Source organism: Eupeodes corollae, chromosome 3 (genome assembly GCF_945859685.1).
Source record: "Eupeodes corollae chromosome 3, idEupCoro1.1, whole genome shotgun sequence".
In the NCBI taxonomy this organism is placed as follows: Eukaryota; Metazoa; Arthropoda; class Insecta; order Diptera; family Syrphidae; genus Eupeodes; species Eupeodes corollae.
The window spans coordinates 136,689,804-136,717,680 of NC_079149.1; the positions used below are offsets into that span (position 1 = coordinate 136,689,804).

The 27,877-nt window shown below is 31.1% G+C and overlaps 1 protein-coding gene across 9 annotated transcripts; it reads left to right on the forward strand.

The window, feature by feature from the left end:
- Positions 1–1,561: 1,561 nt before the first annotated feature.
- Positions 1,562–17,517, forward strand: LOC129949511 (potassium voltage-gated channel protein Shaw). Of its 9 annotated transcripts, none has more exons than XR_008782040.1 (10): positions 1,562–2,212; positions 7,306–7,460; positions 7,535–7,745; positions 7,804–7,921; positions 7,979–8,173; positions 8,246–8,464; positions 8,553–9,159; positions 11,597–11,716; positions 12,372–12,713; positions 15,981–16,122. XR_008782040.1 is itself a non-coding variant. In XM_056061024.1 (9 exons), the coding sequence occupies exons 3-9, from the start codon at positions 7,537–7,539 to the stop codon at positions 16,151–16,153; spliced, it is 1,641 nt and encodes a 546-aa protein (XP_055916999.1). In that variant the 5' UTR covers positions 1,568–2,212; positions 7,306–7,448; positions 7,535–7,536; the 3' UTR covers positions 16,154–17,517. The 9 variants fall into 9 exon arrangements, 7 of the variants coding, with proteins under 7 accessions (XP_055917001.1, XP_055916999.1, XP_055916998.1 ...); XR_008782041.1 differs by lacking the exon at positions 12,372–12,713 and adding an exon at positions 15,457–15,543 and having other exon boundaries at positions 1,563–2,212; positions 15,981–16,115; XM_056061024.1 differs by lacking the exon at positions 12,372–12,713 and having other exon boundaries at positions 1,568–2,212; positions 7,306–7,448; positions 15,981–17,517.
- The last annotated feature ends 10,360 nt before the right edge of the window (positions 17,518–27,877 follow it).

The following is a 27,877-nucleotide window of genomic DNA, read 5'->3' on the forward strand; positions in this document are numbered from 1 at the left end:
CTGACTGATTGATATACTTTATGAGTAAGTGTAGTAATATGACGGTACTTCTTCAAAAACGATGCTTACAAGAAAGTTGCATTTAATGGCGGTCGCCTTAGACCCATGATTACTAATTAAAGAACCATGAAGTGCAGGAGTTGTGGTTTCAACAGTTTGTGCTACAAAGTATATATGTTATTAAAGAAACCTGTGGTAACCGCATAGTGTCACATCAATGATCCGTAAATAGGTCCCCAAGATCCTGTGATTTAACGACGATTGACTATTTTTTGTGGTCGCTAGTTTACACCGATAAGCTTGGAGCGATTGACCAGTTGAAAGAGTACATTAGACGCATTATTTTGCCAAAATACGGACACAAATGTTAGAAATAACATCGAAAAATGGGCATCCCGATTAAAACACGTCCGAGTCAGCCGAGGTGGTCATATGACAGAAATTATATTAAAGATTGCCTTTTGAATAAAGTATATTTAATGCCAATTTAAAAAAAATCATCTTTGTTTTATTTTATTAAAAAAAATCTAGAAAAACACCTAATATAAAAGGATCAAATGTCAAATATTAAGGCATTGTTCACACAAGGTTTGTAAAATAATGGAGTGACCTCAACTTCAAGGCACCTAAATACTGGTAATTTAAGAAAAAAAGTACAAACAGTATTATAAGAATTCTGTTGAACAGAACGAAGCAGATACAAACTTCAGAACTGATTATTTCGAAGTCATCTGCTTACACGACGAGCCAATACAGCACCAAATTTACAAACTTCAATAAACAATAGCTGACGGTTAGGTTTCAAAAGTTTCAAATATTTCAAATAGTTTAAATAGAAATTTGAAATAAAAAATAATCACGCATACGCCTCAGTGAACACCTTCGATCTTTTTCTTAGAAACATTTTGAATAAAAATAAAAATATTTCACCTTTATGTGCTCTTAAAGATTAAAAACAACATTAAGTTTGTATGATTAATATTATAGAAAAAACAAATCTCCGCATCTCAACACTTAATAAAGTTCGCAAAATAAAAAAAGATACAAAAAAACGGAATTAAAAAATAATGTACACACATTTTCCAATTTCACCGCCACAACTCTTGCGCGTTAAGTTGGTTTTTCTTTTTTTTTAATTCTTTGTATACAAAAGTGTTTATTCTTTCCTCTCACAGTCTGAGATTAGCCTAATTATTTCTTTCACTTGTGCCTACAGGTGCCCGAGTAATTAAAGCTGAAATAAAAAAACTTAAAAAATCTAAAAAACCAAAAACTCAAATGAAAAGTTGATGTGTAGGTTGGTTGGTACATTCCTTATAATTCAAAGCTTGCATCTTTGGTTATTTTTTTGAAAGTGAAAAAAAAAAAACAAAAATGTTTACATGAAATAAAACCTCAATTTTAAAATTAACTTCTTAGAAAATACCTGTAATCATAATTTATACGAAAATCTCTTCTTCTTTGTCGTCATCCCTCATGCATACGTTTAATTTAAACATTTTTTTAAAATTTTATTTCTTCTTTCTTTTATTTGTTTTTATTTCCTATAATTGACTCATAATCACATCAGCACCCTGCGCTGGATTAAGCTAACATACCCTCTCCGCGAGCGGCGCGAATAAACTTTTCAAGAAGGAAATGACTGCCTTATTTTTGTTGTTGTGGTTAAAGTTGTTGTTGGTAGAGCAGTAGAAGTACATCCAAAACACAAAAACAGCACCACCCTCCCCAAAAAAACGTAACGAAAAAAAAACAGTGTCAGTGGGGTAGTTGGTCCACATCCACACTGTGAACTTTTCACACGCATAAAGTAATGTGCGCCCCATGGAAGAATCAGTCGATTTAGGAGCTTTTCGCCATTTAAACGTTCCTTTAATGCGCTGGTCCCGGCGCAACGCTGCTGCTCAGTTTGCCATTCCAGAAGAGTGAATTCTTTTTTGTTTTGGGTGGTATTTTACTGGTGAAGTGAACTCAACTGTTGTCTGTGTCGTTATTATTTTTCCTCTGTGTGTAGAATAATTTTTATATTAGAATATCCTTTTTGCTTATAATCCTTTACTTAAAATTATTACAAACAAAATAAAACACCAACAAAAACCGTGTAGACACCTAGAAAACCCCTGGTTATTTATTAAAATGCTTCCGTATAAGTATTGTTCCTCGGATAGATCCTTTTGAAGTTAAATTTTCCGCAGGACGACGACGACGACGTGTAAGTAAAAATCATCACGTTACATGAAAGAAAATGTAAGAAAAAAGTCAAGTGTTCCCGTCAAATTCTCAAAAAAAGATATTTTCTACAACGAAAATATACTATAAGTTAAGTTTTAAGTTAACAAAACCAAAACCCATATCAAGACCGTGTGAGTGAGTGATGTGCCTGGAGTTTGTGTGTCTGAAAAATCGATGTGGTAAAACGCCTGCAAAAATAAAAATAAGAAAAACATCTTTTCCAACTTCCCTAAACATTCTAGATTTTCGTTCGTTTTTAAAAAATCTCTACACACTGCCTGCATAAATGCCATGGACAAAAAAGTACTCTAGATTTCCTATGGTTCCGCTTCCAAAACACAAAATTCTCTGAGTCGTGTAATCAAAGGATAATTTGCAATTTTTAATTTTAATCCTTACGCCAAAAAAACAAAAGGGAACACATAATTTTTACTCTAAATACGCCTTTTTTTGTATATATCGATCGATCCAAGAGCTTTGCATTCTTCCACCCGCCACCCGCTCGCGCTTTACCTGCCATACCGACGTCGATGTTTCGTGTTGTAAAAGTGATGGCCCCACAAACACGGAGAAGGAAGAAGGGTGCATTACACTATAATTGAAATAAATTTCTCACCAAACAAGCGAAGTCGACATCGACATGTGTATAGTTCCTAACATGGCACTTCTCAGACTCACAATCAGAATCAGAAGTGGGATTGTTCAAAATACACAAAGTGCTATTTCTTGAATTCGAAAACGAAAACCTCACATCGTTCGATGTTTTGGTTTGTTTATAAAATTTGTCTATTTGCCTTTTTATAGACACTCAGAACTCAAAATCAGAATTTGTGTTTGAAAAGTAAAAAGTGGATAGACCGAGTTGTGCGGTTGGCTTGAGGTTTTTCTGATATGAAAACTGTTGATTTTGAGTGTCTGTTCATATCTTCATAATAATCATCCAGGAGAAAGGCAGTTTCAAATGTCATGTCGATGTCAATATAATGACTGCAAGGAACGAACCAAGAAGAAGATGATGCGGGTGCATTCATCTCTTGTGGCCATGTAAACAATATATTTGGTGCGGAAAAATATACACAAGACATCAGGACATCCTTTTGTGTACGCATGTCTGCTCTCTAGACTTTTAGTTTAGTTCAAAAAGATGATGATTTCACTGTACTCGTTCGTACGTTTTTATGTGAGCTTTGAAAATTGCACGCGGTAAACCATATGTGATGTGATGCACAGTGCAAAAATTGTTATGAAAAGATAGCCGGATTAATATGGCTTATAAAAATAATTGCGTTACTATTTCTATCATCTCCGTATGAACGCGAGCGACCGCAAAGCATAGGAGTGTGTATGATTATGATATAATTGATGCTCGATGTCAAACATGACATTGTGTTTATCTGAATGTAGACATTTTAATCTGTAAAATGTTTATTTAAGTTATTTTGAAGAACCTACTCGGTGAACGCAATTTGATTTCACTTTTTTTTGTTGACGTCTGATAGAGTGTGACTTTTACTTTACATTATGTGTTTATTAATTGGAGCAAAAAGTACTTTTCAGAAAACTGTCATTCGTCTTTCATTAGAATTCAAATAATAATCCTACATTTGTATACATCAATTATCATTCACTTTCACTTTGAAATGAATGAACCATAAAGGCTGGATTCAAGAAGAAAATTATAGAATTAAAAAAAGAGTACAGTCAAAATGTCAGTTGTAAAAATTAAAATTTCTTGACTATCAAAAATATCAAAAGAAAATGTTTCTGAGTCAATGAAATTATAGACACCTTAAATGTCAATAAAATTATAGATTTTATAGTTAATAACCATAATTTATATCACAAAATGGCAAATCAAATCAAACATTTTAGACTTTCTCATAAGATTTCTCTCTGGAACTCGTTATTTGAGATTTCACTATAATAACCAAATTTTACAAGATATAAAACGAGTTGTTAGCCTTTGACATTAGTGCCGATGGTTGTACTTTATAGGTAAATGACAATTTGTGACATTTTCTCTTATCGACGAGTCACAAGTGTCTTGTTTATTCTGAGCTTATTTTCAAAAAAAGTTGCATATTGACGACATTTTAGAAACTAATAGTTTTCTATAGATTAAAACATTGATTTCTATTAACCCGCATGGAAATAAAATATTTGACGACGCTATGATAACGAAGAAGACTTTGTGCCTTACATTTCTGAAAAGAATATTTTGAGTTTTAAGCCTTGTACTCCTCAGTTTCGAAAATATTTGTCTTAATATTGTTACGTTTGACTTAAAAGGTTTGTTTGATTAAGCAAAATATTTACAATTTGCTGTCAGATCCAAAAAAAAGAAGTTTAAATGAAACCTAAAGAATTCAAGTTATAAAACAGACATAAAAAATCTAAATATAATTTTCCAAGAAAAATAATATTCAAACCATTAGACTCTTCGACAATTTTCAAAGAATCAAGATTTATACGACAAAGCCACATATCAATCTAAGATCGCAAAGTTTTCTGTATTCATGGGAATATAAACAAAAATTTTTACTTAATTCCGCACTTTACCTGTCAAAACTTTGAGAATAGAATTATTCAAAAAGAAAAAACGAAATATACAAATTTCAGTTGAGTGTTGGTTCAGGAATTCTATAACTTTTGATTATATTTAATTCTTCTACTCTGTCAGTCTAAGAAATTTCTCAAAAGTCTAAGAAATTTAAATTAGCTATATTTCAAAAGCTAAAGACATATTTTTGACATTAATTTGACAGTTCTATTTATTCCTCCAATTAAATGTTTTTCTACGGTTCGCAGAAAATTTCAAACATATACAAATTGTAATGAGAGAATTTAAAATAAGCTTAACCCTTTGCTTCGCTGATTTGAAATGAAATATTTACACAATGAAAGTAAAATAAAATTTGCGGTAGATTTATAAAAAAGTTTACAATTTTTGTTAAGACATTACATGGTTTAAATCGCTTGAAGCGAACTCATTGATAACGTTCGGTTTGCAATCCAATAGGCTATCTGAGATAATTAAAAGTGGAATATGTTTGTGATCGACCAAAACCGATATATTTTTGACAACAAAAGATTTGTTTTTTATCTCCTTGTGCCATTACAGCACCAATTTACTACGTTTATATGTGATTTTGGTGATTTTGACGTTAGCTTGAACATGCTTTTCATGTTGAATTGAGCTAGCGGAGTGGATAAAATAGCAGTCATTGGTTTGCGACATTGAACCCTTCACTATAAGATTTAAAAGCGATTAAGAAAGTTTAATTTGTTATGGATGGTATTCAAATCAAGCCTAAGATTTATATTTTTTAACTAAAAAAAAAGTACTTTATTCCAGAACTATTGCCTTAGTTCAATTTTATCAAATTCGGAACAAAATCGTTTCACTGAATGTGTTCTATTTTCTTTGTATTTAGCCCTATCAGTTTCACTTTCAATGATCAACTCTAATCTAAAATGATGGGTTTCAATCAAACTTTTGTCAATGACAGAATTTTCAATGTAACCATAACCCTGTGAAAAAAATCCAATAATTTCAACTCAACCCCAATTGAAACTCTTAACTTAAAGAACGATGAACCTGGGTTAACAATCCGATCCTATTACAGCTCGAGTTTTCAATTCTGGTTGAAAAACGTAGTAATTTGGCAACACATCATTTCTTCTCGTTCCAACTCATTTAAAAACAATACAAATTTCCATTGCAAAGCTCTATTTCTGTGTATTAATTAATTGAGATTAAAGTACATAATGAGACGTCAAACTGAGTCGTCTCAAAAGTCTTCATCATGACCATGGTTGTAAGATTCAAATCAGTTTGACAGATAAGTCACAACAATAACCCAACACAAAATCACATCAACTATCAGATTTTGACAAATTCCTACACATGTCATTGCCTGTACTCATTATTCACCTTTCACCATTTTCAATTCAATATTAACAGAAAAATTGTTATTGCTTTGTTTTCTTATGTAAAGTTTCTTAAGAAAACATAGTACAAAATAAACAACTAATACAGTCGATTTTTTCCCGCCATTTGAATTGACAGGTGAAATGACTTTTGCATGTGAAAAGTTCTTCTATATTTTTCAATTATCTTACAAAAGTTCAAAATTACAAAAGCCTTTGAATTTTAATTTTAAATCATTTGACTATTTTTAGAACAATAACAAAATATTTGCCAATACTTTGGTTCTCTATCAAAACAGTCTACAATATATAAATTACAAAGACTGTTATATATATGCACGTAGTAAGTGCATTTAAGTATATAACAAGAAAAGAAGCTTCTTCAGTCTGTCTCAGTCATCACTTTAGGAAGCTAGGAAGTGTTGGTTTGTCAGCCTTCACAATCAGGGATATATCGTCATCATGATTTGCAAAATTTATAAATTGTTGACCTGTTTTAGGCTATGAAGAAATACAAGATAAAAGATAAAATTGAATAGTTCTAATTAATTACCACAAGTATCTTAAAACCCTTCATGGTTATAAAACATGGACTGGAATAGTTATTGGTAAATGACCGAATCACACGTAGTTTTCCTACAAGGCCAAATATTTTTAAGTCTTAAAGCTCTCACTTGGCGACGACGAAGAATTCTGAAATTTAAAATAAAAAAATTTGCAGTCCTCTCTTATTGAAACCAGCCAGCCGTCCGTATACCTTGTTTTAATGTACTTATTTCAAATTCAAGTGGAAATGCACCATAAATACCGCAGAAACGTATATTTTTCACTTTTAACAAAATACCTAGTAGCAGTTAAGGAGAAAAGCTATCGTTAATGCACCGAAGTCTAACATTTTAATTAAGAACTTATACAAACAGGAAACTTTCAAGACTTCCTCTCTTTAAGTTTTTAATTGAAACCAAATGTCCTTTAATATTTTAATCATATTTTTAAGAAAGTGTTATGATAATTTGCTTGGTCCTTTTTCATGTTTATTAAATAATTATGGTTTTTCTTAAACTTTTTGGTTTGTATTATCAAAGTGATTAAATATTTACAACACAAAATAGCAACAATATCTTTTTTGAATTTTCATTTTAGATCCACAATTGAACACGCTACAAAATGTTTCCAAGATAAAATTAAATAATTCGCGAATTACATTAATTTATGTAATTTGTTATTTATTTTTAAGATTTTGTTTTGATTTGAGACTTGGAAGTGCTAAGAATACGCCAAGAAAGGTATGACCCGTAGTACGTGTATCAATATTTTTAAAAAAGTAAGCTACTTGCCTTAATATGGTTTTCCCTTTCCTTTTGAAATATAGCAATGAATCTTATTAATATGGATTCCGAAAACCGCGTTGTTCTCAACGTGGGCGGAATCCGTCATGAAACCTACAAAGCTACCCTCAAAAAGATTCCCGCCACCCGGCTGTCTAGACTTACAGAAGCTTTAGCCAACTATGATCCTATACTGAATGAGTATTTCTTCGACCGACATCCTGGAGTATTTGCCCAAGTATTGAATTATTATAGGTAAGTTTTGTTTTTTGAGTACAAGTACTTGTGGTTTTAAAATTGATTTTTTTTAAAGGACTGGCAAACTGCATTATCCAACTGATGTGTGTGGCCCTCTTTTCGAGGAGGAGTTGGAGTTCTGGGGCCTGGATTCTAATCAGGTTGAGCCATGTTGCTGGATGACATATACTCAGGTTAGAAGGAGGTTTTTAAGAAATGAAGAAGACTTTTAATTGAACTTGTATTTGTAGCATCGTGATACGCAAGAAACGTTAGCAGTATTGGATCGACTGGATTTGGACACTGAGAAACCTTCCGAGGAAGAGCTGGCTCGCAAATTTGGTTTCGAAGAGGACTACTTCAAGGGAACACTCTCCTGGTGGCAAGAAATGAAACCTCGCATCTGGTCGCTCTTTGACGAACCCTACAGTTCTAACGCCGCAAAGGTAAGTTTTGAAAACTTCGAAAACGACGTTTTTGAGTGGTTAGATGATGTTATTTTTTGTGGTTCATTTCAGATCATTGGTGTTGTGTCAGTGTTCTTCATTTGTATTTCAATTCTATCGTTTTGCCTTAAGACCCATCCGGACATGAGGGTGCCGGTTATCAAAAATATAACCGTTAGAACTGCAAATGGCAGCTTGGCTTGGGTGCTAGATAAGACCACAACGAATGCCCACATTGCATTCTTCTACATAGAATGTGTTTGCAACGCTTGGTTTACATTCGAAATTCTGGTAAGATTAAAATACTTAGATCCTGTAGGATATTTATGTAACCTTTCCATTGTAAATTCCTATCTTTCTTTTTTTTATTTAATTTTAGGTTAGATTCATTTCATCACCAAATAAATGTGAATTCATAAAGTCATCTGTTAACATCATAGATTACATTGCAACGCTTAGCTTTTATATTGATTTAGTGCTTCAGAGATTTGCGTCACATCTTGAAAATGCTGACATTCTAGAATTCTTCTCTATTATTAGAATAATGCGGTTGTTCAAGCTAACGCGACATTCGTCGGGTTTGAAAATTCTAATACAGACATTTCGGGCATCGGCCAAAGAGCTGACGCTCTTGGTGTTCTTTTTAGTTTTAGGCATCGTCATATTTGCTAGTTTAGTTTATTACGCAGAGAGGATACAGACAAACCCGCATAACGATTTCAATAGCATACCATTGGGTCTATGGTGGGCATTGGTAACAATGACCACTGTCGGCTATGGCGATATGGCTCCTAAAACTTATATTGGAATGTTTGTTGGTGCTTTGTGCGCGTTGGCCGGTGTACTAACGATTGCACTGCCAGTTCCGGTCATAGTAAGTAATTTTGCGATGTACTATTCGCATACCCAAGCTCGTGCAAAGTTGCCTAAGAAACGACGAAGAGTTCTTCCAGTTGAACAGCCCCGACAACAACCTAGACTTCCAGGTGAGTAATAATATTGTTTGTCTATTGTATAAACTATATAAATATTAGCTATTTAGTACATATGTAGGTATATAGGATGTAAATACCTATATTTGTGTAAAACAAAGTGTAAATGATGCATTAACTCGCTGCAAAAATAATTTACATAAAATCAACAATAAATTGATGTAAATAATATTTTAACATGACGCTTGCTAACTAGCAGGCTCGCGCTAATAGCATTGCTTCGCCTAATTTTCACATAACTTTGCTCAAGGTCTCAGAAATCGTCACAAATGTGGGTAATTTGATAAACTAATAAATAATTTCTTCTTCGAAAACTATTGGAAACACTTTGAGGTATTTGTTGGGTTAGTTGAATCTTCTAGATGAGTTATTTTAGCTTAAACCGTTTTCGTTAAAGGAAGAATGTTCCTGTTTCTTTTGTACGAATTATTTCTGAAACGAGAAGAAAGATGATATTATAAGACTTTTTAGAATCAGATTTGTTTTTTTTCTAACCTTTTTTAGGAAAATGTTGACAAAGTATTGTTTTATTTCGGTGTTCTCGTTTTTTGAGTAAACAAACAGGAACGAAATGTTTACGAAAACAGAACATGTTAAAATAGAACTCTACAAATTTGAATAGGCTTTGAAAATCATACGTATTTTGTGTGTCAGACAGCTCACAGGTTTTTAGAGAAGCTGCTCAGCAAAACTAGTGAGCACCTTCTTCTTTATCTATTTTTAGATTTCTTCAATTTTTGTAAGGACTGAAAAATAGTAGTAGTACCGCCTGTGAAGTTTTTCAAATCAATGTCAATTTGGTTGTCAAATGATGGCCATTTTTATTGTCAGTCAATTTGTTTGTGCATTTATTTTTGTCTACAAAAGTTCAGTTTCCATTTTATAAAATCGTGCCATTACGGTTTCATTGATTCTAAGGAAAGTCCGACCAAGTAAGTCGCAAAAGGCCGACTTTTATCACCCTAAAACCTATCGTTAAATAATCCCTCCGAGCAGTTCTTCACAAACTTTAAGATTTTTAAAACTGAATCTAGTATTTAAAGCACAATTATCTTTACTAAGTTCTGTGCTTTTCTTTTGCAAAATGTTATGTTTTCACGTAGAAATGCAAATGCCAAAAAAACATGATTCTTTACCTTTCTTAAATATTAATATTTATAATATCAATTTAACTACAAATTGAGTTTTGAGCATTTACTATAATTTATTCTATGTAAGTCTGCCTTGCAGAAATTTAAACACACCTCTTAGCATTGAAAATTGAGGACTGTACAGGTTATATCAGCAGGAACACACTTGCGGAAGAAATATTGTCTTCTGAGTCTGCATTTCAAAGGAAGGCACAAAGACCTTACAAACATCATTAAATTCCTCCACAATCTTACCGATTGCTTCCATAAAAGTGGTTACCACTTTTTTAGTAAATTTTTATTAATTTTAATATGTTATTCGACTTTTAAGCGATGTATTATAGGTCCGTTTTCGTACCTTCCTAAAAAAGTCTAATTTTATGAAAAATTACAAACTTTAACTAAATCATGTTCGAGTACTCAATATTTTATAGTTTTTCGTAAAAGAAGTTTAGCCCAAGACATTTCTTTTGGCTGATTTGTAAAAAGTGTCAAATTTGATAGAACTGCAAATAAATTGCTCGCTTTTTCTGTCACTCTGTCCAAAAACTGCAATTTTCAAGTTTCAATTTAATTAAGTTTTTTCATAGAAAAAATGGACCAGCATGTTGTTGCTTGAAGTTCATGTTGTCTTAATTTATCCATTTACAAAAAAAAAACAAATAAATTCTAAACACAAAATGAAACGATGATGTTTCAAAATTTACATTTTTTTTGACAGTTATATTGTGGGTCAAATTTGTTGTTTTCCCGTTCGCTTACTTTTTTGAGTTTTTTCTTTTTGTGAGAGAATTTTACCCCCACTCTTTAAAATATCACTTTTTACGAATTTTAGCACAGAAAGTATGCGAACGGACCTTATTTTACTTCAAGTGACAGCTGAGTTTGACGGGTGTCAAATGTCAGAACTACTAAATAAATGACATAATATAATACCAAAAAAAAAAAATAAAACCGAGAGCTTAAAATTGAAAGAATTGAACGGTTTAAACTATGTTATCTAGCTCACCGTTCGGTGCTTCTTGTTAGGTTCTAGGGGAAATAAATAAAATAATGTTCCGAGATCCACAAATAATTTATATGCTGTCAATCTGATGATTAAATCATCAATATATATTTCAAATATTGATTTTGGACATATTAAGTCAGTTGATTAACTATATTCAAAATTTCCCAGTTGAAACAAATATTTCAAAATACTACCCATCCCCTTCAAAAAAGAGACCCGTATAAAAGTTCAGAGGATTAGGTACTTCTGAATGTCTTTTGTGACCGTAGCTTTTCTGTTTAAATTATCACAGGTCAACAGGGACAAGCAAGTGGCTGTGGAACTCCAGGCTCTGGACCACCTATGGGTTCAGGTGGCACAGGACCCCGAAGGATGAACAATAAAACAAAAGATCTAGTTAGTCCCAAGTCAGGTATGTATATATGACATCACATTGCTATTATTTACGTATATATCATACACAACTTTATTCAAAAAATTAAAACACATACAAAAGTGTAAATATGTACGTATCTTAAAGCTTTTAGCCAAAATGCCAAAACATCAAACGCTATTGTTTATCCAACAATAAGAAAAAAAAAACAAAAAAAAAAAAACAGAAGAAAAACACAAGATTCACAATAGCCTCAAGGCTTTTTATGCTTTTTACCCTACCACATGATTTTTTTCACGCGAATAATAAATTAGACAAACAAAAATTTACACAATTCAACCCTATTCTCTCCAGCTCCAGGCGCAAACATTCAAAACCAACCGTTTATCCTATGCTTTTTGAGTGTCTCGAAGAACTTGCTTAAACGCTTATATTTGCGGAGATATACAATATTTTTGTTTATACCGTAGTTCTTTATTTTTTTTGAAATTCCATTAAAATATCACAAAATTAAGTTATTCTACAATCTAATCTACACCCATATACAGTACACGCCACATTACTCGAACAACATATTATGACCACCAAAAGCAGGGTTATGCCAATCCTAGACAGAAGACATCAAGTTAATAATTATAATTGGATTATGTTTTTGTTGCTTTTATCTCTGATTTGTTGTTTTGATATTTATCAGATGAATATTTGGCTATGATTGGCAAAAACTCAAAAGATGGCAAAATGGGCCGGCTTCTTTGAAAGTAGGACGATCAGCGCTGCCATCACCGTCGCTGCTGCAACTCTTCCAATTCCACCAGCAAACCAAATTAGTACATGCTCCCAGATAATAAAAAAAATAACTATCCACAAACCTTATACAAACCAAAGGATGACCAACACCCCCTCAAACTTCCCAAAACAAAAAACCTCCAAATCTTCTCTCACTAAAACCGTTATTTGTAGCATATTTTATAAAACGGCCACTATTGTTAGAAGATCTCACAATACCTTCTTAATAAATGGGACAGCAGCGTCCACCGTACGTAAAATATTTTTTTAAATTCTGGATTCCGCAAAAATCTGGAGCTTTTAAGTTGCCTCTTAATTATATATCTATAACTATATGTTGTGTATCTATCTTAATTCGTCAGCTTTTAAATGTTGTATCTTGTATTAATATGTATGGATGTGCTTTATTGTATGTATGTACGTGTGTGTGTGTTTTAAGTTTTGTATTCCAGTGTTATGTTCTTGTTCTAGCTATGGTTAACTATTGTTACGATTTTCAACAATAAAACGTCACTAATTTGTTCCTAAACTCATTGTTGAAGTATCAAATAATTTCGATTTGCTGCAAGTCTCGACTTGAACTGTCAAAGTGAATGACATACTTAGTACATTTATTAACTTTTGAAGCAAAGTTAAAGCTACCTCAATTTTTCTATAGTTATTTATTTATCGATTTAAAGTTATAAAAACGTTTATTTTTATTTTTGACATTTGTAGTTTGACAGATCAATTATTCTTAAATAATACTCGTTCCTAAATAATGTAATAAACTCCAACAATTCGTAGCAATGACACTTGCAAATAATTTTTGACGTAATAGCAATAGTAAACTATAATTGCAAATCTCAACTTAATCTGTCAAAGTGAATGACACATCTAGTACATTTTATAATTTCTGAAGCAAGGTTAAAGTTACCTCAATTTTTCTATCGTTATTTATTTCGCGATTTAAAGTTATAAAAACGTTTATTTTTATTTTTGACATTTGTAGTTTGACAGATCAATTATTTTTTAACAATACTCGTTCTTAAATAATTGTAATAAACTCCAACAATTCGTAACAATGACACTTGCAAATAGTTTTTGACATAAGGGCAATAGTAAACTGTAGTTTGAAACCGAACAGACCACTGGCTGTGTTGTTGGTTGTGATGTGCTTGTAAAAAGATTGTATCTCAAATGGACCAATGGAACTAAAAAGCTGATTGCAACAATGTTTTTGTTTTCAATAATTGGTAAAGAACGGTAGGTGTTATTTTGTATACTTTATTTAATTATTTTTGAACGATTTGCAAATATGGCTCAAAATTTGTTTTTTTTTTGTTTGCTAAAATTCTAATAGTTCTAAAGGCTGTGTTGTATTTTAAGGGTTAAAAACGAAGAAAAGGTGAAGTCGTGAAAGTAGAAAGTTTAATTAATTTTAATACATTACAAAACAAAAAAATTAATAAATACCTATGCATTAATTAAAACGATAAAATTACCACACATGAAAAAAGGAAACCGAATAAAAACGAGCAAATTTTCAAATATGAATTGCTACAAAACTTGGTTACATTTTCTATCACTATTCGTATTCATTTTTGACATTTGAAAAGAGAGTTTTTAGCTTTTAACTGCGTGCATTGGTTTTGCAAGAAATCTTAGCACGCTTCTCTGAGTACAATTTCTTTCCAATTCAAGAAGTTTTCTGGAAACAAATTCATAGGAAAGAAAAGAACAATGAACAACAAAGTTGTTTATGACTTAAGAAAAGTCAAATTTTAACTTCATTAAACCTATTTTTCAACTGGTAAATATTTTATTCACCACGCTAGTGTCAAAATGTAGTCATTGGGGAAATATTCCTATCACCTTGAAGCAATTCACGTGCGGCATAAGATCGGGAATATTTATGAATACTTTCGTGATTTGTTAAAACTTTTGATTATGAAGAATTAAGTTCAATGGGAATTTTAAAAACTTAATAATCCCTGTTCACCAAGCTAGTATTCAAATTTAATTAAAGAGAATATTTAACTATCATTTTAACGTAAAGGGACGGTTGTTTCCGTGAGTTGTTAAAACTTTTAATCATGACTCTTATTTAATTTATATTTTTATAGTATAATATGTAAAATACAGTTAAAGATCGAAAAACCGAACATTTATAGTTCTCTAAATTGTTGTCCAATCGGAAGAAGTTTCCGGTGAATGAAAAGAAACACGAAATATTAAAAAAAAATATCACTATAAATATTGCTCTATTTTAAAATTGTGGATATCCATAGTTTTTCCACTTTTTGCTGCATAAAACAATAACTAGACGAATTTCAAGATTTTTATGAAAATAAGTGATAAAAAATCTTTTTGTACCAGCTAAAACTTTAAGCCATGGAACCATCTCCAGATCTGTCAACTTTAAGAAAAGTGTTACAATCATTTTGAGTTTATTAAGTTCTATTAAACAAATTATAATTATCGGATGGTTTGCAAAAGAGTGTATTTTACCCCCTTTATCCCCCCTAAAATTGTTTAGTCTGGTCAAAAATAGGATTTTTTTTTAAAAGAAGTGTTAATGACATATAAAGTTCCATACATCATTGTCAAATTTTTTTTCGATGTAAGGCTTAGTTTTTGTCCTTTTGATAAAAAAAACAATTAATAAATAAATTGCGGTTACATTTTTATTTTAATCTGAACATATTTGTTAGTATGTTAAAATAACTTACAAAATATCTATAATTCAATTCTGTAAAAGCACCAAAACAAAAAAATAAAATAAGAAAGAAGGTCTATTTTCAAAAAAAAAAAAGTTTTTGATTTAACAATTCAATTTTAGGTTTATTTAGTTTAAGAAATATCAAACAAACAATTCTTCCATAAATTTTCTCTATAGAATTTAAACTTATTAAAAAAAAATTAAACGTAGTTAGTTAAAAAACAAAGTCTCACATTTAAAACAAAATGCATTCCTTATACAGTGGTATATTGTTTTGAAACTTTTATTTCAGATATGGCGTTCAGTTTTGACTAAACAAACAAACAAACACTTCACGTTCACGCTGGAAACACTATTAAAATAGGAAGCCATAAAAAATGTATAAATTTACATTTAAGATTAAAACATAACAATTTTAAATTATGTTTGTTTTACATATATATACGTAAACCTCAGAAAAAAAAGTATTTCCCATATAATATATCATAATATTGCCAAGAGTTGCTGAAAATGCATTTTACATCATAATTTGGAAAACCATCTTTTCAAATTTTCCAGTGTTACCTACATTTCATAAAAACAGCTCCCGAAAATTGCATGTCTGTTTTTGTTTTACCTTAGTTTAATGAGCACAGTATTTACTATACCTATCGTCTTGTAAAACACTTGCACATTTGTTCCTTGTTCTTTGATGCATGTTTATTTTCATATAAAGAATTATATTAGTTTCTAAAAATCCTCAGACAAAAATATCATGTTTTTCTAATTAAATTTAAATTTCTATTTTGTGTAAAAAATAAAAAAAAAAAAAAATAGGTCCAATTGGTGCCAGTATTGTCGCTATGAGTCCAAGAAACATGTTAGATCTTAATCCAGCCCTAGCAATGAGCAAACCAATTTTCGAATCCAAGGGTCCACCGATAACCACAAAAGATAAAGACGGAGTTCGGAATCCGCTCGACAACTCAACTAAGAAGAACTTTCTTTAATTTTTATCTTAAAAAAAAGTAGCAACGACAACACGCAATCAAAAATGCTGCCGTGCAACATTTTGAATGCTTTATATATTTTTTATCAAACCACATTATCATTATTTTTACTTTGCGGCAAACAAGATTTCAAAAAACACCATAATATTTATGTTAAGAAAAATATTTAAAACAAAATAATGTATAACGAACTTAAACAAAAACAAAAATAAAAATAAAATATATCTTCTGTAAATCAACATATTCACTCATTCATAAAAAAGAACATAAACAAATGATATGATATAAAAACCTACTTACATATCTTTAACCATATTCATTATATATATGTATAAATAAATTTATGAATCTAAATTTACATCAAAATTTAACAAAAGAAAACAAAAATTAAGAATTTACATTACAAATTTAAATTAGTTCCTAGTTCTTAAGTGGTGACCAATCCCAGAGTTGGAAAAGTTTGAAAAACTATATACTGGACTATTGGACGAACTTAAGCCAGAAATATTGAAAGGCTACAGAAGATTGATTTGTTTTCTTTTTTTGTAAATTTTTTAGAATAAATAATAAGTTAGATAAAATTGCGATATTATTTTTGTTCTCTTTTTATTTTGTAAATACTCATGAATGTAAGTAAAGTATATAAATTAAAATCTTCGATAAACAAAAATATATCTATTTATATAAAACTTCAGCTAGATGTAGTTTTGTTTATAAAATACATCTTTGTTATTACATCTCAAGTTGTTCTTAAAATAATTATACAAAACAAAAAACGCATGATTAGGTCCAAGAAAAAATAAATAAATAAGCTCACAACGGATTTGTAAATATAAAACAAAATGTTATAACAACTTTCTTTTTTAAGTTTGTTTTTTCCAATATAGAAATATATACAAAAGTATCGATTTAAAAGTTAAAATAAATTACTTAACAAATAAAGCATCTCAAAGTCTTTCCTGTTTCTTAAGCAGATATTATTTTACTACTTTACACTTTTAATAAATAAAACAAAACAAAAATAAATAAATAAAATTATTGCTTATGATTACACTTAACATTAAAAGGCTCAAGTATTAACATAATATCAATGATTGTGAAATGATACATGACATGATGACACTCTGTTTCTAGATAGCAATTTTTAATAATTTATCAAAAGAAATCAACAAAATACTGTAATTGAAATAAAGTTAAGTTATGTTATTATTATATCATCCCATTGAATATTGAAAACCAAAACAACCAAAAACTTATACTAAATGAAGCTAATACATAATTTTAATAGGTTAATCAATTGTCAATAATTTTTAACATAAAAGCGAATATTTATTGAAATAAAAATTCTTCATATTTATATTGAATGGTCGTTTTTTTCTTTTTAATTTTTATTGATCGGATAGCATACAAATTGGTAAATATGTTTTTTTACCTTACCCAATGGCAGAAAATGTGGTCATTTTCAATTTGTGTTTGTTTTTGAAAACACAAAATCAAACAATAAATATAGGTATGTAGGTTTATTCTGAACTAAAAATGGGTATCCTGTGGCGTTAACGTACTTTTGTATTTTGTTTTTATTGATTTTATTAATTTTTTGTCATTTTCTTTGTTGGCTTACGCTTTGTTTCACAAAATAAATACATATGAATAGCAAACGAAAGAATAATGCGGTATAGTCCTGCAGCCTGAACTTATATCAGATGAAAGGTTTTTTTTGTTGTAATGAACCAAAGTTTTTCGTATGTGAAATGTAAACTAGCGTTGTAAGTTTAGCAGGACTCGTACGAAATGATGAGAATAATAATAATATTCTAGGATTTCATCCCTGTTTTATATTTTGATAACATTCCATCCTCTGCTAGCTGAAATACTATTTTTATAAGAACAAAAAGTAGACGAATAAATTTAGATTAGAACAAATAAATTGTACAGGTTGGGAGAATGAAAAAAATTGAATTCGTTTGCGATAAAAAAAACTCAACCAAAAATTCAATTTTTAATTCGTTCAAAAATTAAGGTTTTTGGAACTTTCAAAATAAAATTTCTATTTATGAACAAATTCAATTTTTGTCAATTGAAAAATTAATTTTGTTTACAAAATTATCGCGGAAAATCCATAAAAAATGTCCATTCACGAACAGATCGTAAATACAAATAAAAAAATGTTGCAATTCTAAGATGTGACTTTTATTAAAAATAAAAATAAAATTTTTGGGTTTTTAATTAAATCGCTGTTAAGCTTAATTATGATTTATTGTTATAATTTGAAGAGCACTTAAAGTCCCTTCCATAGAGACTCGAGTCAATGAAACTGCAAAAAATGTCCGCGCTAATTTTTCTAGGATTCCTTCTGTTTTACTAAAAGTTTAATTAGTATCAGAACTTTTGTACGTTTTTTTTAGGCCAAGACAACATTTATAAAAACCACAAAGGGATAACTTTTTTTCTTTCTATGCTCCTGAATTTGAAATGAGGACACTTCAACTTCTCAGCGATTCCTCATTTAAATTATCGTCAAAACTGACCTTATCCACTTTCATTAAATGTCATTTTTATATTTTTAGTCACATTTTCTTTTAATTTGTGTGCACACTACACATAAGTTCAAGTTTTTTTTTGAAACAAATTAATTTACAAAATTAAAACATGGCCTAGAAATCATCCAATCACTTAGGTCTTTTCAATTATTTTTCGTGAGAGAACGAAATTCAAAAGCAATTTTATTTCATGGATCTATCACGAATTGAATTTGATTCGATAGAGTACTGAGATTTTTAGATCCCAAATAAAATATTTGTAAGAGAATTTCATTTTTTTCGGTTTGTGAAAAGATCTTGAAAAATGTGAGAATTATCGACACTTTTAAGTTCACTGACGATATCTACGAACTCTGGTTTTAAAACATCAATCCCCTAAATTTGCTACAGAAAATATTCACATAAAATTCCTTTCTATTAATTTTTTTCCAAAGCCGATGTCTACTTGTTTATTCAAGCGTTTTAGGCCATTATAAAATTTTAAAAAAAATGAATTTTTAAAAATTTTAAATAACAAGCGTACACTTAAGAGGACATTACTACCCTTATTAAATAAAGACACAGTTTGAGCACTAGGAATAGGAGAGAGAATATTGCAATGGCTGTGAAAAACAGATTGTGGTAAGTCATTCCACGTTCGCGTAGTACGGCTAAAGAACGAAACTCTGTACTTGACAGTACAACCGAAGTTGAACTCAAGGGGATTCTGATGAACATTACTAGAAGCGCGAGTTTTACAGTGAACTGTTTAAGGGGAGGAATACAACTGGCATAACCCGTTAAAATAACTGTAAAAAAGCGTGATACAAGACACTTTACGACGATGTTTAAAAAAAAATGTCTGAAGAGATTATGGATGGAAAGTCTTTTAAGTACTCCGGTTTGTAATCGTGTTGTAGAAGGTATAACAAAATTATTCAAAACTTCCAATGCATTTGTCTCAATACTTCATTTTTTACGCTGGCCAGATTCATCTCAAGGCTAAAGACGATATCCCAAAAACGCCACACACACACTCAAATAAGCCAATCAGATCTCGTCAAAAATCAAAGTAATCGGAGTTTCTTCGTATTGAATATCCAAGAAATTAAGTAAGAAACTTCGTTCCTGTTGATTCTCATTATTTTGTGTCAGCATTACTATGGAAAATAAAAATATTCTGTCTTTCGGATGTGGTATTTCAATTTTTCATATGCACATCTCTCTCAATATAGAGTAGCCCTCAAATCCATCCTGCTAAACAGAACAGAAATGTTTGGAACTTACAGCTCCTTAAATACTTAAATAAAATATTAAGCAAAATTTAAATATTTTATCAAACAAACAAGTCCTTAAAAAAGAAGTCATAATCTAAGAAGTCTTTTTTTAAACCAATTATTATATTAAATACATTAATTTTCTTCTAGCTGCTGCCAGGTCAATTAAAAAGGATTCGACAGAAATAGAGGTTAAAAAAAAGTACATTTCCTTATTAAAACCCTTTTTTAAACATTCAGGCATGTGATTTCCGTATACATTTTTAAATGGTGCTTAAGTATATAAATATTTCCAGAGGTGACCGTGAAATTTTCTTCAAAACAAAAAATTAAATAATAGCCTTTCCCAGCTTCTGCGCATTTTAAAAAACAATAAAAATTGAATTTATTTAAAAGGATAGCAAAAATTAGGTAGGTGTATAAAATTGACTAATGTAAAGTACGTGGATTGAAGTTGTTAGCAGGTAAGAATGCTAAATAGCCTATAATTGCAACTTAATGAGGCAAGTCAACCCTCCACAAAATAAATATCTTCTTATTTTTATTATTTCCTTAATGATATCATGGATAGAATAAGGAATTATATTTGCATAAAACTTTCCGCTACAGCTAAACATTTTAATAAATCAAATACAAAAATGTCTAACTGTAACTGGAAGCGAATTTAATTTCCTAAATAAAATAAAATTTTAAAAGTCTGGATGTAATTAACTGTTCTAGTTTTTCTTGCAATTTGTCAAATTAAGGTGATACGAGTTCTTTATAAAAGATATTTTTGTATAATTGTTTTTTTTTTTGCTTCTATGCCTTCTTTGTTCTCATTTCGTTCATCCTATGTTCCCAGTTCCCAAACTTTTTAAGAACTTTGAGAAAGCAAATAAAATATTTTTTTCTTTTTCATTTCCTAAAAAGACTTCTAAGAAGAAAACCCTCTCATTCTCATCCCCCATTCTTGTTACGTTCTTTTTTTATTATAACTTCACTTCAAGTAATTTTGTTTAGAATATTGCTTCTTAGCAATAAGAATTTTACTTTTCACCCCTCTCGCAAAATTAAAAAAAAAGGCGAAAAAAAAAATTATTCATGTCTACTTTGCCTTCTGTTGTCTTTCATGTAAAAATATTTTAAAATAATTAAGGGCGCAACGAGTTCGAAAGTAAAAGTAATTGATGTTATGTCCTTTATAATAAAAACAAAAAATTGGTGTGCTAGGAAGATAAATTGCTGAAGACAGGAAGGAAATAGCTTAGAGCCATTTAAGAAAAGATATTTTTGTAGGTGTGTGGGAAGTGATGTGGGTTTTCAAGGTTATTTAATTTTATCGATAGAGCTCTTAAGAAAAAGTTCCACAAATTTAGTCTATATTTTTTTATGTTTATTGACGTTGTAACGTTTGAAAAACAAATTTTCTGAGCTATAAGGAAAACAATGATTTTGATCCCACCCACTCTGATGACTATCCCAAAAAACTTTAACCCACATTTTGTCCATAATAAGCCTAGTTGTCATTTCAAGAATTTAGGAAAGAATCCAATCTAATCTCGAAGTTTAAGTTGTTTTCTTATGAGATATTCGGATACGTTAAACCAATTTAGTTTAGAGTTTTAGTGCTTTTATGAGAGATAAAATTTGTCGATGTTTTTTTTCTGAAACTGTACTAGTCATTATTATCTAGCAGCCGAAAGACACTTTTTGAGAGTTTGAGAAGTAATTTCTCCACTTTTTTTTTGTAAAAAGTTTTAAACAAAATAAATAAGTTTGTATGAAATATCTTTATTTGTTTCGAGACATTCTAGTGGGTATAAAATGTTTATAGATTTTAAGTTTTTTTATTTGTATGTAACTAAGTCTGTCTTACTGATATTTTCGAACCAATTTAAAGAATTGAAAACGTTGACATTTCTCGAAGTCTTTACGCTAGTATGAACTTTCCTACTTTAAAAGATGCAGAAATGACTTCTAAAAAATTGGGTGGGTGTTTTTTTTACTGCAGGCATTTGAAGAATCGAAGAATTGTTTTGACATCAAATATGTTTTGAACCAAGTAGCGGAAATTTGAACCAAAAAAGGAATTCAAATAACGTTTTTTTTGAATACAAATCGAAAGAAATATTTATGACTTTTAAAATTTTGCGAACAAACAATTATTATATTTGCAAATTATTTTATAAGTAAAAAACAACGTTTTAAACATCTGGTAATTTTTTTTATAAAAATCTAATTAAAATAATAAAACCCTTAAACAAATACTACTAAAAATTTTTAAAAATTGTAAAACTTTTGCAAATACAATCTGAACAAATGGAAAACTATTAGTGTGGGTCGCATACTTGTCTCTTTTTTAAATTGCTGTTATCCGCTGAATTGTTTAAAAATATTTCCTTCATACTTCGATGTTGTTACGTGTGAAATAAAATCTATTTGAAGTTGCCATCTCAACTCGTTTTGCATCGTGAAAAAGGCGCCTTTTCAAAAACTAGTCAAGATTATGTCAAAATCATCAAATTCAACAAATTTATAATAACTTTTAATAAGATGTTAAAAATAACTTCGTTTCCAAAAAATGTATATACAATTAAATTAAGATTTTAGACTTTTTTCATGATTTAGGCTCAGTTTCGTTTGCCATTTCAAAATTAGTAGAGTTACTCCTAAACAACTTTTGCAAATAGTGAAAATTTGTTACCGAAAAAATGATTGGGTTTACGCGGCGCGACACATCAATCCATTGAAGGAAATTTTTGGTAAGTGCGCATTATCTCGCGTTGTGGGCTTGTGGCATGCCCTCCAAAATGATGTGATTTAACTACTCCAAAACCATTTATTAAACATAGTTTTAAGCCCTTATGTAGTGATAAAGCTAAATTTTTGGCTATAACATTAAATTACATTTGTTTCATTTCTTAAACAACCTTTATTAACCAATTTTCTAAAATCGATGTTTTCTAAGTTCCAAAAATTCCTACTCAAATGTCGTCGAACTTAAAATACATTAATATAAAATTACGAGTAATTTCCATAAAATCCTTCAACCTTCCGGTCAACCAAAAAATAACTTGTCAACTAAAATATTAACCCCTAAATTTGTATTTTGTCAAAATGTTTTATCCTCTCATTTACAAATTTTGCAAAGTTAGCAAACAGAAGAAGGGAGAAAAAATCACATCACACCAAATTAAGAGTTTTTTTTTTGCTTTGCCTTCTCCTTTTAATCCAATAAATGTGCCCAGAAAACATTGCTAGGTCTTAGAAAGTTTTCAGATAGGAACTCATAAAATTTTATATTATCATCAACCGAGATTATAAGCAATTTAAATTTAACCCAACCTGTTTTTTGGGCAAAATGTCGACCCAAAGTAATTCCAAAAACAAATTTCTATAGTGCTTCAAAGTGTATCCCTGTCATCATCACATTAACATTCATGGTTATGCATTTATATATTCGAAAAGAACTTTAAGTGACCAACTATTCGGTCAACATCTAAACTCCCCCAAAAAGGGACTCTCAGATTTTCAAAATCAACATCGATTGTTTTGTGTATAGACAGAGTCTACACAATCTATAGAGTATGATGGGAAGGCTTGCGGCGGAGCAGCAACAGCGGCAGCGGTGGCGGCAGGCATTTTGTGTTATCTTTCGTATACCTTCTTTCACTGTAGTTTGTTGGATGAACTTTAATTAATGCACATTGTGTGCCTAACTGCTCCAGATGTTTCATTTGAAAATCTATCCATCTTCCATGATATGCTTTCCTTCATGTATTCAGATTTCGGATGAACGCTTTTAAAACAAACATTCGAACCGCTTTTGGTCCTTAGTCCATATCCTTGCCCAGGATTCGAAGCTGATATTTTATAAGGAAGATGAACCAACCAACTGCCAAGCCAACGAACGAACGTAGTATAGAGACACGTCATAGCGTTACACACAGCATGACAATTGACATTTTATGATATCAGTTGGTTTGGTTGGTTTTTGAGGACCATCCCACGTACGGTGTCACCGTATAGTTGGCCTCAAGCGATTTACAGTCACTTCGTACGCTTTTCGGAATTCTAATTATACGCAACCACATCAGATGGAGCACTAAGTGCATTAGTTCTCACCATTAAGAGCCTTCACGTGATTTCAGGAACAACCCATTATTACACTCATCCCCCACCCAGTTTTGGATATATCTAAATATATATAAGTTTACCACCTCTCTAGTATCTACATATGTTAACGGGGGAAGGGCGAAAAGAGCGTGATATTCAAATGGACATTGTTCTTTTGAAAACTTTAATTTACTTGTAGAATAGGACACGTACAACAAACACCCTGTATACAAAGCTATAACCAGTAACGGCATCAGTGTTGTAAGCGTTGTCGTCCTTGATTGCATTTCTTTATATATTTTTTGTTGCTGTTGTTGTTGTTGCATATGATTGCGTTGTGCCTAGGTGTCTATATACGATACAAGAATATACGACGACTCCAACTATCGTCGACGACGACGATGATTCTATCTGAAAAATGTTTGAGTTCCGGAAAATAAAGTTCCAACAAAATAGGCCACTGTAAGTTTTCATATACTATATGCGAGTTGAGTATGGGACGAGCTCTAACAATGGATTAGATATATAGACATCTCAGAGATACAGAAAGGAAAGCATCCCTATCATCATCATCAGCATCCAGCATCATCCGTATATATGTAGTGTACATCCAGTTATTTGTACATATATTGCAACAAAGTGGGGGAGGAACTTTAAAACAATTAAAATACGTGAATGTAATTTGAAGACATACGGAAAGTCGGTCAAAATTTTTAACGAACCAAGAGTAGTACCCAAGAAGACCAAGACAATACTATATTCGAGCCTTCTATACATATCCTATGTTATTCTGTTGTTTGGTATGTCGGACAGTCTGTCGGTCGTTAGGTAGGTCGGTAAGTCCGTCGTCGTCGTCTCTTGTCTATACCCTCGAAAACCACACAGCATAAGTTTCAGCATATGGAAGATTTTTGAAACTTATGTATATATGAGACGGAAAATAAAAGTGTTCAAGTGGAAGTTTGCACCTAATTGCATTAGACTTATGGCGTTGAATTGTATGATATACAAATATATACATACTAAATATGTAGGTTTGTGATGAACAAAACAAGATAGATAGTCGCCATTCATCGTCATCGTCAGAAAAATAAAATTCCATCGTTCGCCCAGAGGCTAAAATCATAGAAATTTATACTCGCAATCGTATTGTGTGTGTTTGTTTCCCTCTCTTTTTTAATATGGATGATGGTTTGAAAACCATTCTCTCCACACTTCGCACTCCGTCAACCAACCCCCTTGCCTCATGTGGACTTACTTGAGGCGCTTGAAGCATTTGTATAACGAAGTAGCTTTTTGGACCACAAGAGGATACCTATGCTATTTGTGAGCTCTATTGAGCGCCACGTGAGACGGCTGATGATGACGACGACGACGACGGGGACGACGACGGCTAGGCTAAAGGAAAGCTGTCCCGCAAAGAGACACATTGATTCAGGGCTGCCAATGTCAGCAATTTATAATAAAGATTGACAGGTAAAGGGGAGGGAAATTTAATCAAATTTTGGATATGACACGATGAACAAAATCCAAATTTAATTGAACTTTAATTTCAATTTGTGATTTTTTGGACTTTACTTTGCTAAGGGAGTATTTTTTTCACAGTTCAAAATAGATCTTCGAAAATGTGTACCTATCCCACAAATTGTATGTTTCCTCGGAATTACTAAAGTCTTATGAAAGTACAAATTCTATTAAGGTGCCTTTTTGATGGTTTGACATTTAAGCTCTCTTCCACTCATTAAGAAAAAAAACGTACACATTTCTGAGTGACTTTCGTATCTCTTTCTCAAGTGACACCTCAACTTAAATCACTTCAATAACTCAATAGGCGTTTTTTTTTAAGATCTGAAAAGAGTTCTGAACAGAGTCTGATCATATCTCTGAACAAAGCGTGTTCTAAGCGGTCAGAATTATTTTTGAAACACTCCTGAACACTTAGCTGTCACTATCTGACAGCTGTTAATTTACTTGTCATTTTCTTTTAAAAGTTGTTGTTAAACAGTTTAAGAAAAACGCTTTTTATTGTTGTACAAGTTTTATTTTTTCCTGAGAAGTCTGTGCTCCTTCAATAACTATTGTTAACAATCGTTAACTATTTTCATTCCTAAACATTAAGATTGTTACGATTTGTAAAAATTTGATGTCATCACATCGATGATAAAGTCCTTTTTGAAGTGCCAAATAGTTACAATTTGTTACAATGAAAGTGTTGCACTGTCAAAAGAAGAAATTGATTTTTGTTAATTAATTTTCAGAAAACAATGAATTTTAAAACCAATCGTTATCTTAATTGCAACATAAATTTTCAATATACAATAAACCAATGTTTTTCGTTGATTGTTTTATATCCTTTTATTAAATATGTCATTTCGATGCTTTCGGTTATTCTTTCATTATTTATTTATCCATTTGAAGCTATACAAACATATTTTATCAAGATATGGGCAGTTTGACAGATCAACAATTTCTGACAGTTGACATTTTTAAATAATTATAAGAAATTGAATTGACACCTGAAAATTTTTTTTTAAATGATAACAAAAGTTAACAACTGTTCGATAAAGAACAGAACACAGAACAGAGAACTGAGCTGTCAAAAAAAATCTGTATTTCCTTTTATCCTCAGACATATCAAAGCGCTCGGGTTGTGTTTCAGATCTTTGAGATCTGAATAAAATGACAGAGCTAATGGAGTAAAAGCTGAGCGCTTTTTTTTGATTCGTGTGGTATGAAGGATATAAATGACAAATTCTTAATCTTTTGACAGCTGCGTACTTTGCTGTTCTGATCAAGCTCTGCTCAGACCGTGCTCAGGCTCTGCTTAGTGCTACTCTGATCTGAGGTTAAAAAGAAAAACGGCCATAACTAACGCCAAGACACGTAAGATTTCTAAGTATTTTCTTAGTAGGCTTTACAAAGCAAGAGAATAAACTAAAGACAGAATGTAAAATTGACAATAATTAAAAAAGCTTTTTCTTACATACGTCAATTTATTTTTTGACAAAATATCAAATTAAGCTTAGTTCAAGTGAGACGATTGCCAGATCTGGCATTAAAAAAATTGTGTCAAATACCAAATGTCACAATATTGTATTTTATTGACAATATTGCGAGAAATGTCATCTTCAGATGACGTTTAAAACGTTCAGTTGTACTACAGCTTAGTTGCATTAAATAAACTGCAACCATGGGAATGTTATTGTGTGATTTTGTGCCAAAATTTTCAGCTCAATGAAAGCTTTTCTTGTAAGATTTCACAATATTTTTAGATCTTAAAGGTGAGCATACATTCTTCTCTCCCTAGTAACCAGTTTATATCTTGACAAATCGCAAGTGTCAAAAAATGCATGTTTTATAAACAAAACGTTTTTGAAGAATATTCAATTTCAATTCTATTTTACCTCAGAAAGTAATCCTGTTAATTTATTGCTATCAGGGAGGTTTTGACTTAAGCAACTATTCCTATTTTCCGGACTTTCCAATGGAAAATTCAATTTATGGGTAAAATGATCTACATTTGTAAAACCAATGGCAGCCCTGGTCATCAACAAACCAGCTAGCTGTGCAGCAGGTGATGATGATGGCTGATGGAGCATTGGAGCATTTTAGCAGGCAAGAGATTCAAATGGAGAAATTACAAAATCAGTCCGTAGTTCGCATGCCCGAAAAGAGAAAGAACTTTCACACACAGCTTTGTTGCGGCGCTGCTGTTGTTATGTTGTGTTGTGCTCTGTGATGGAGATGGAGATGGATACGACGACGTGAAAGTGGGGATATACGAGTACTTACCCGTCGCGTCGTCGTTCATCGTCGTAATATAGCAAATG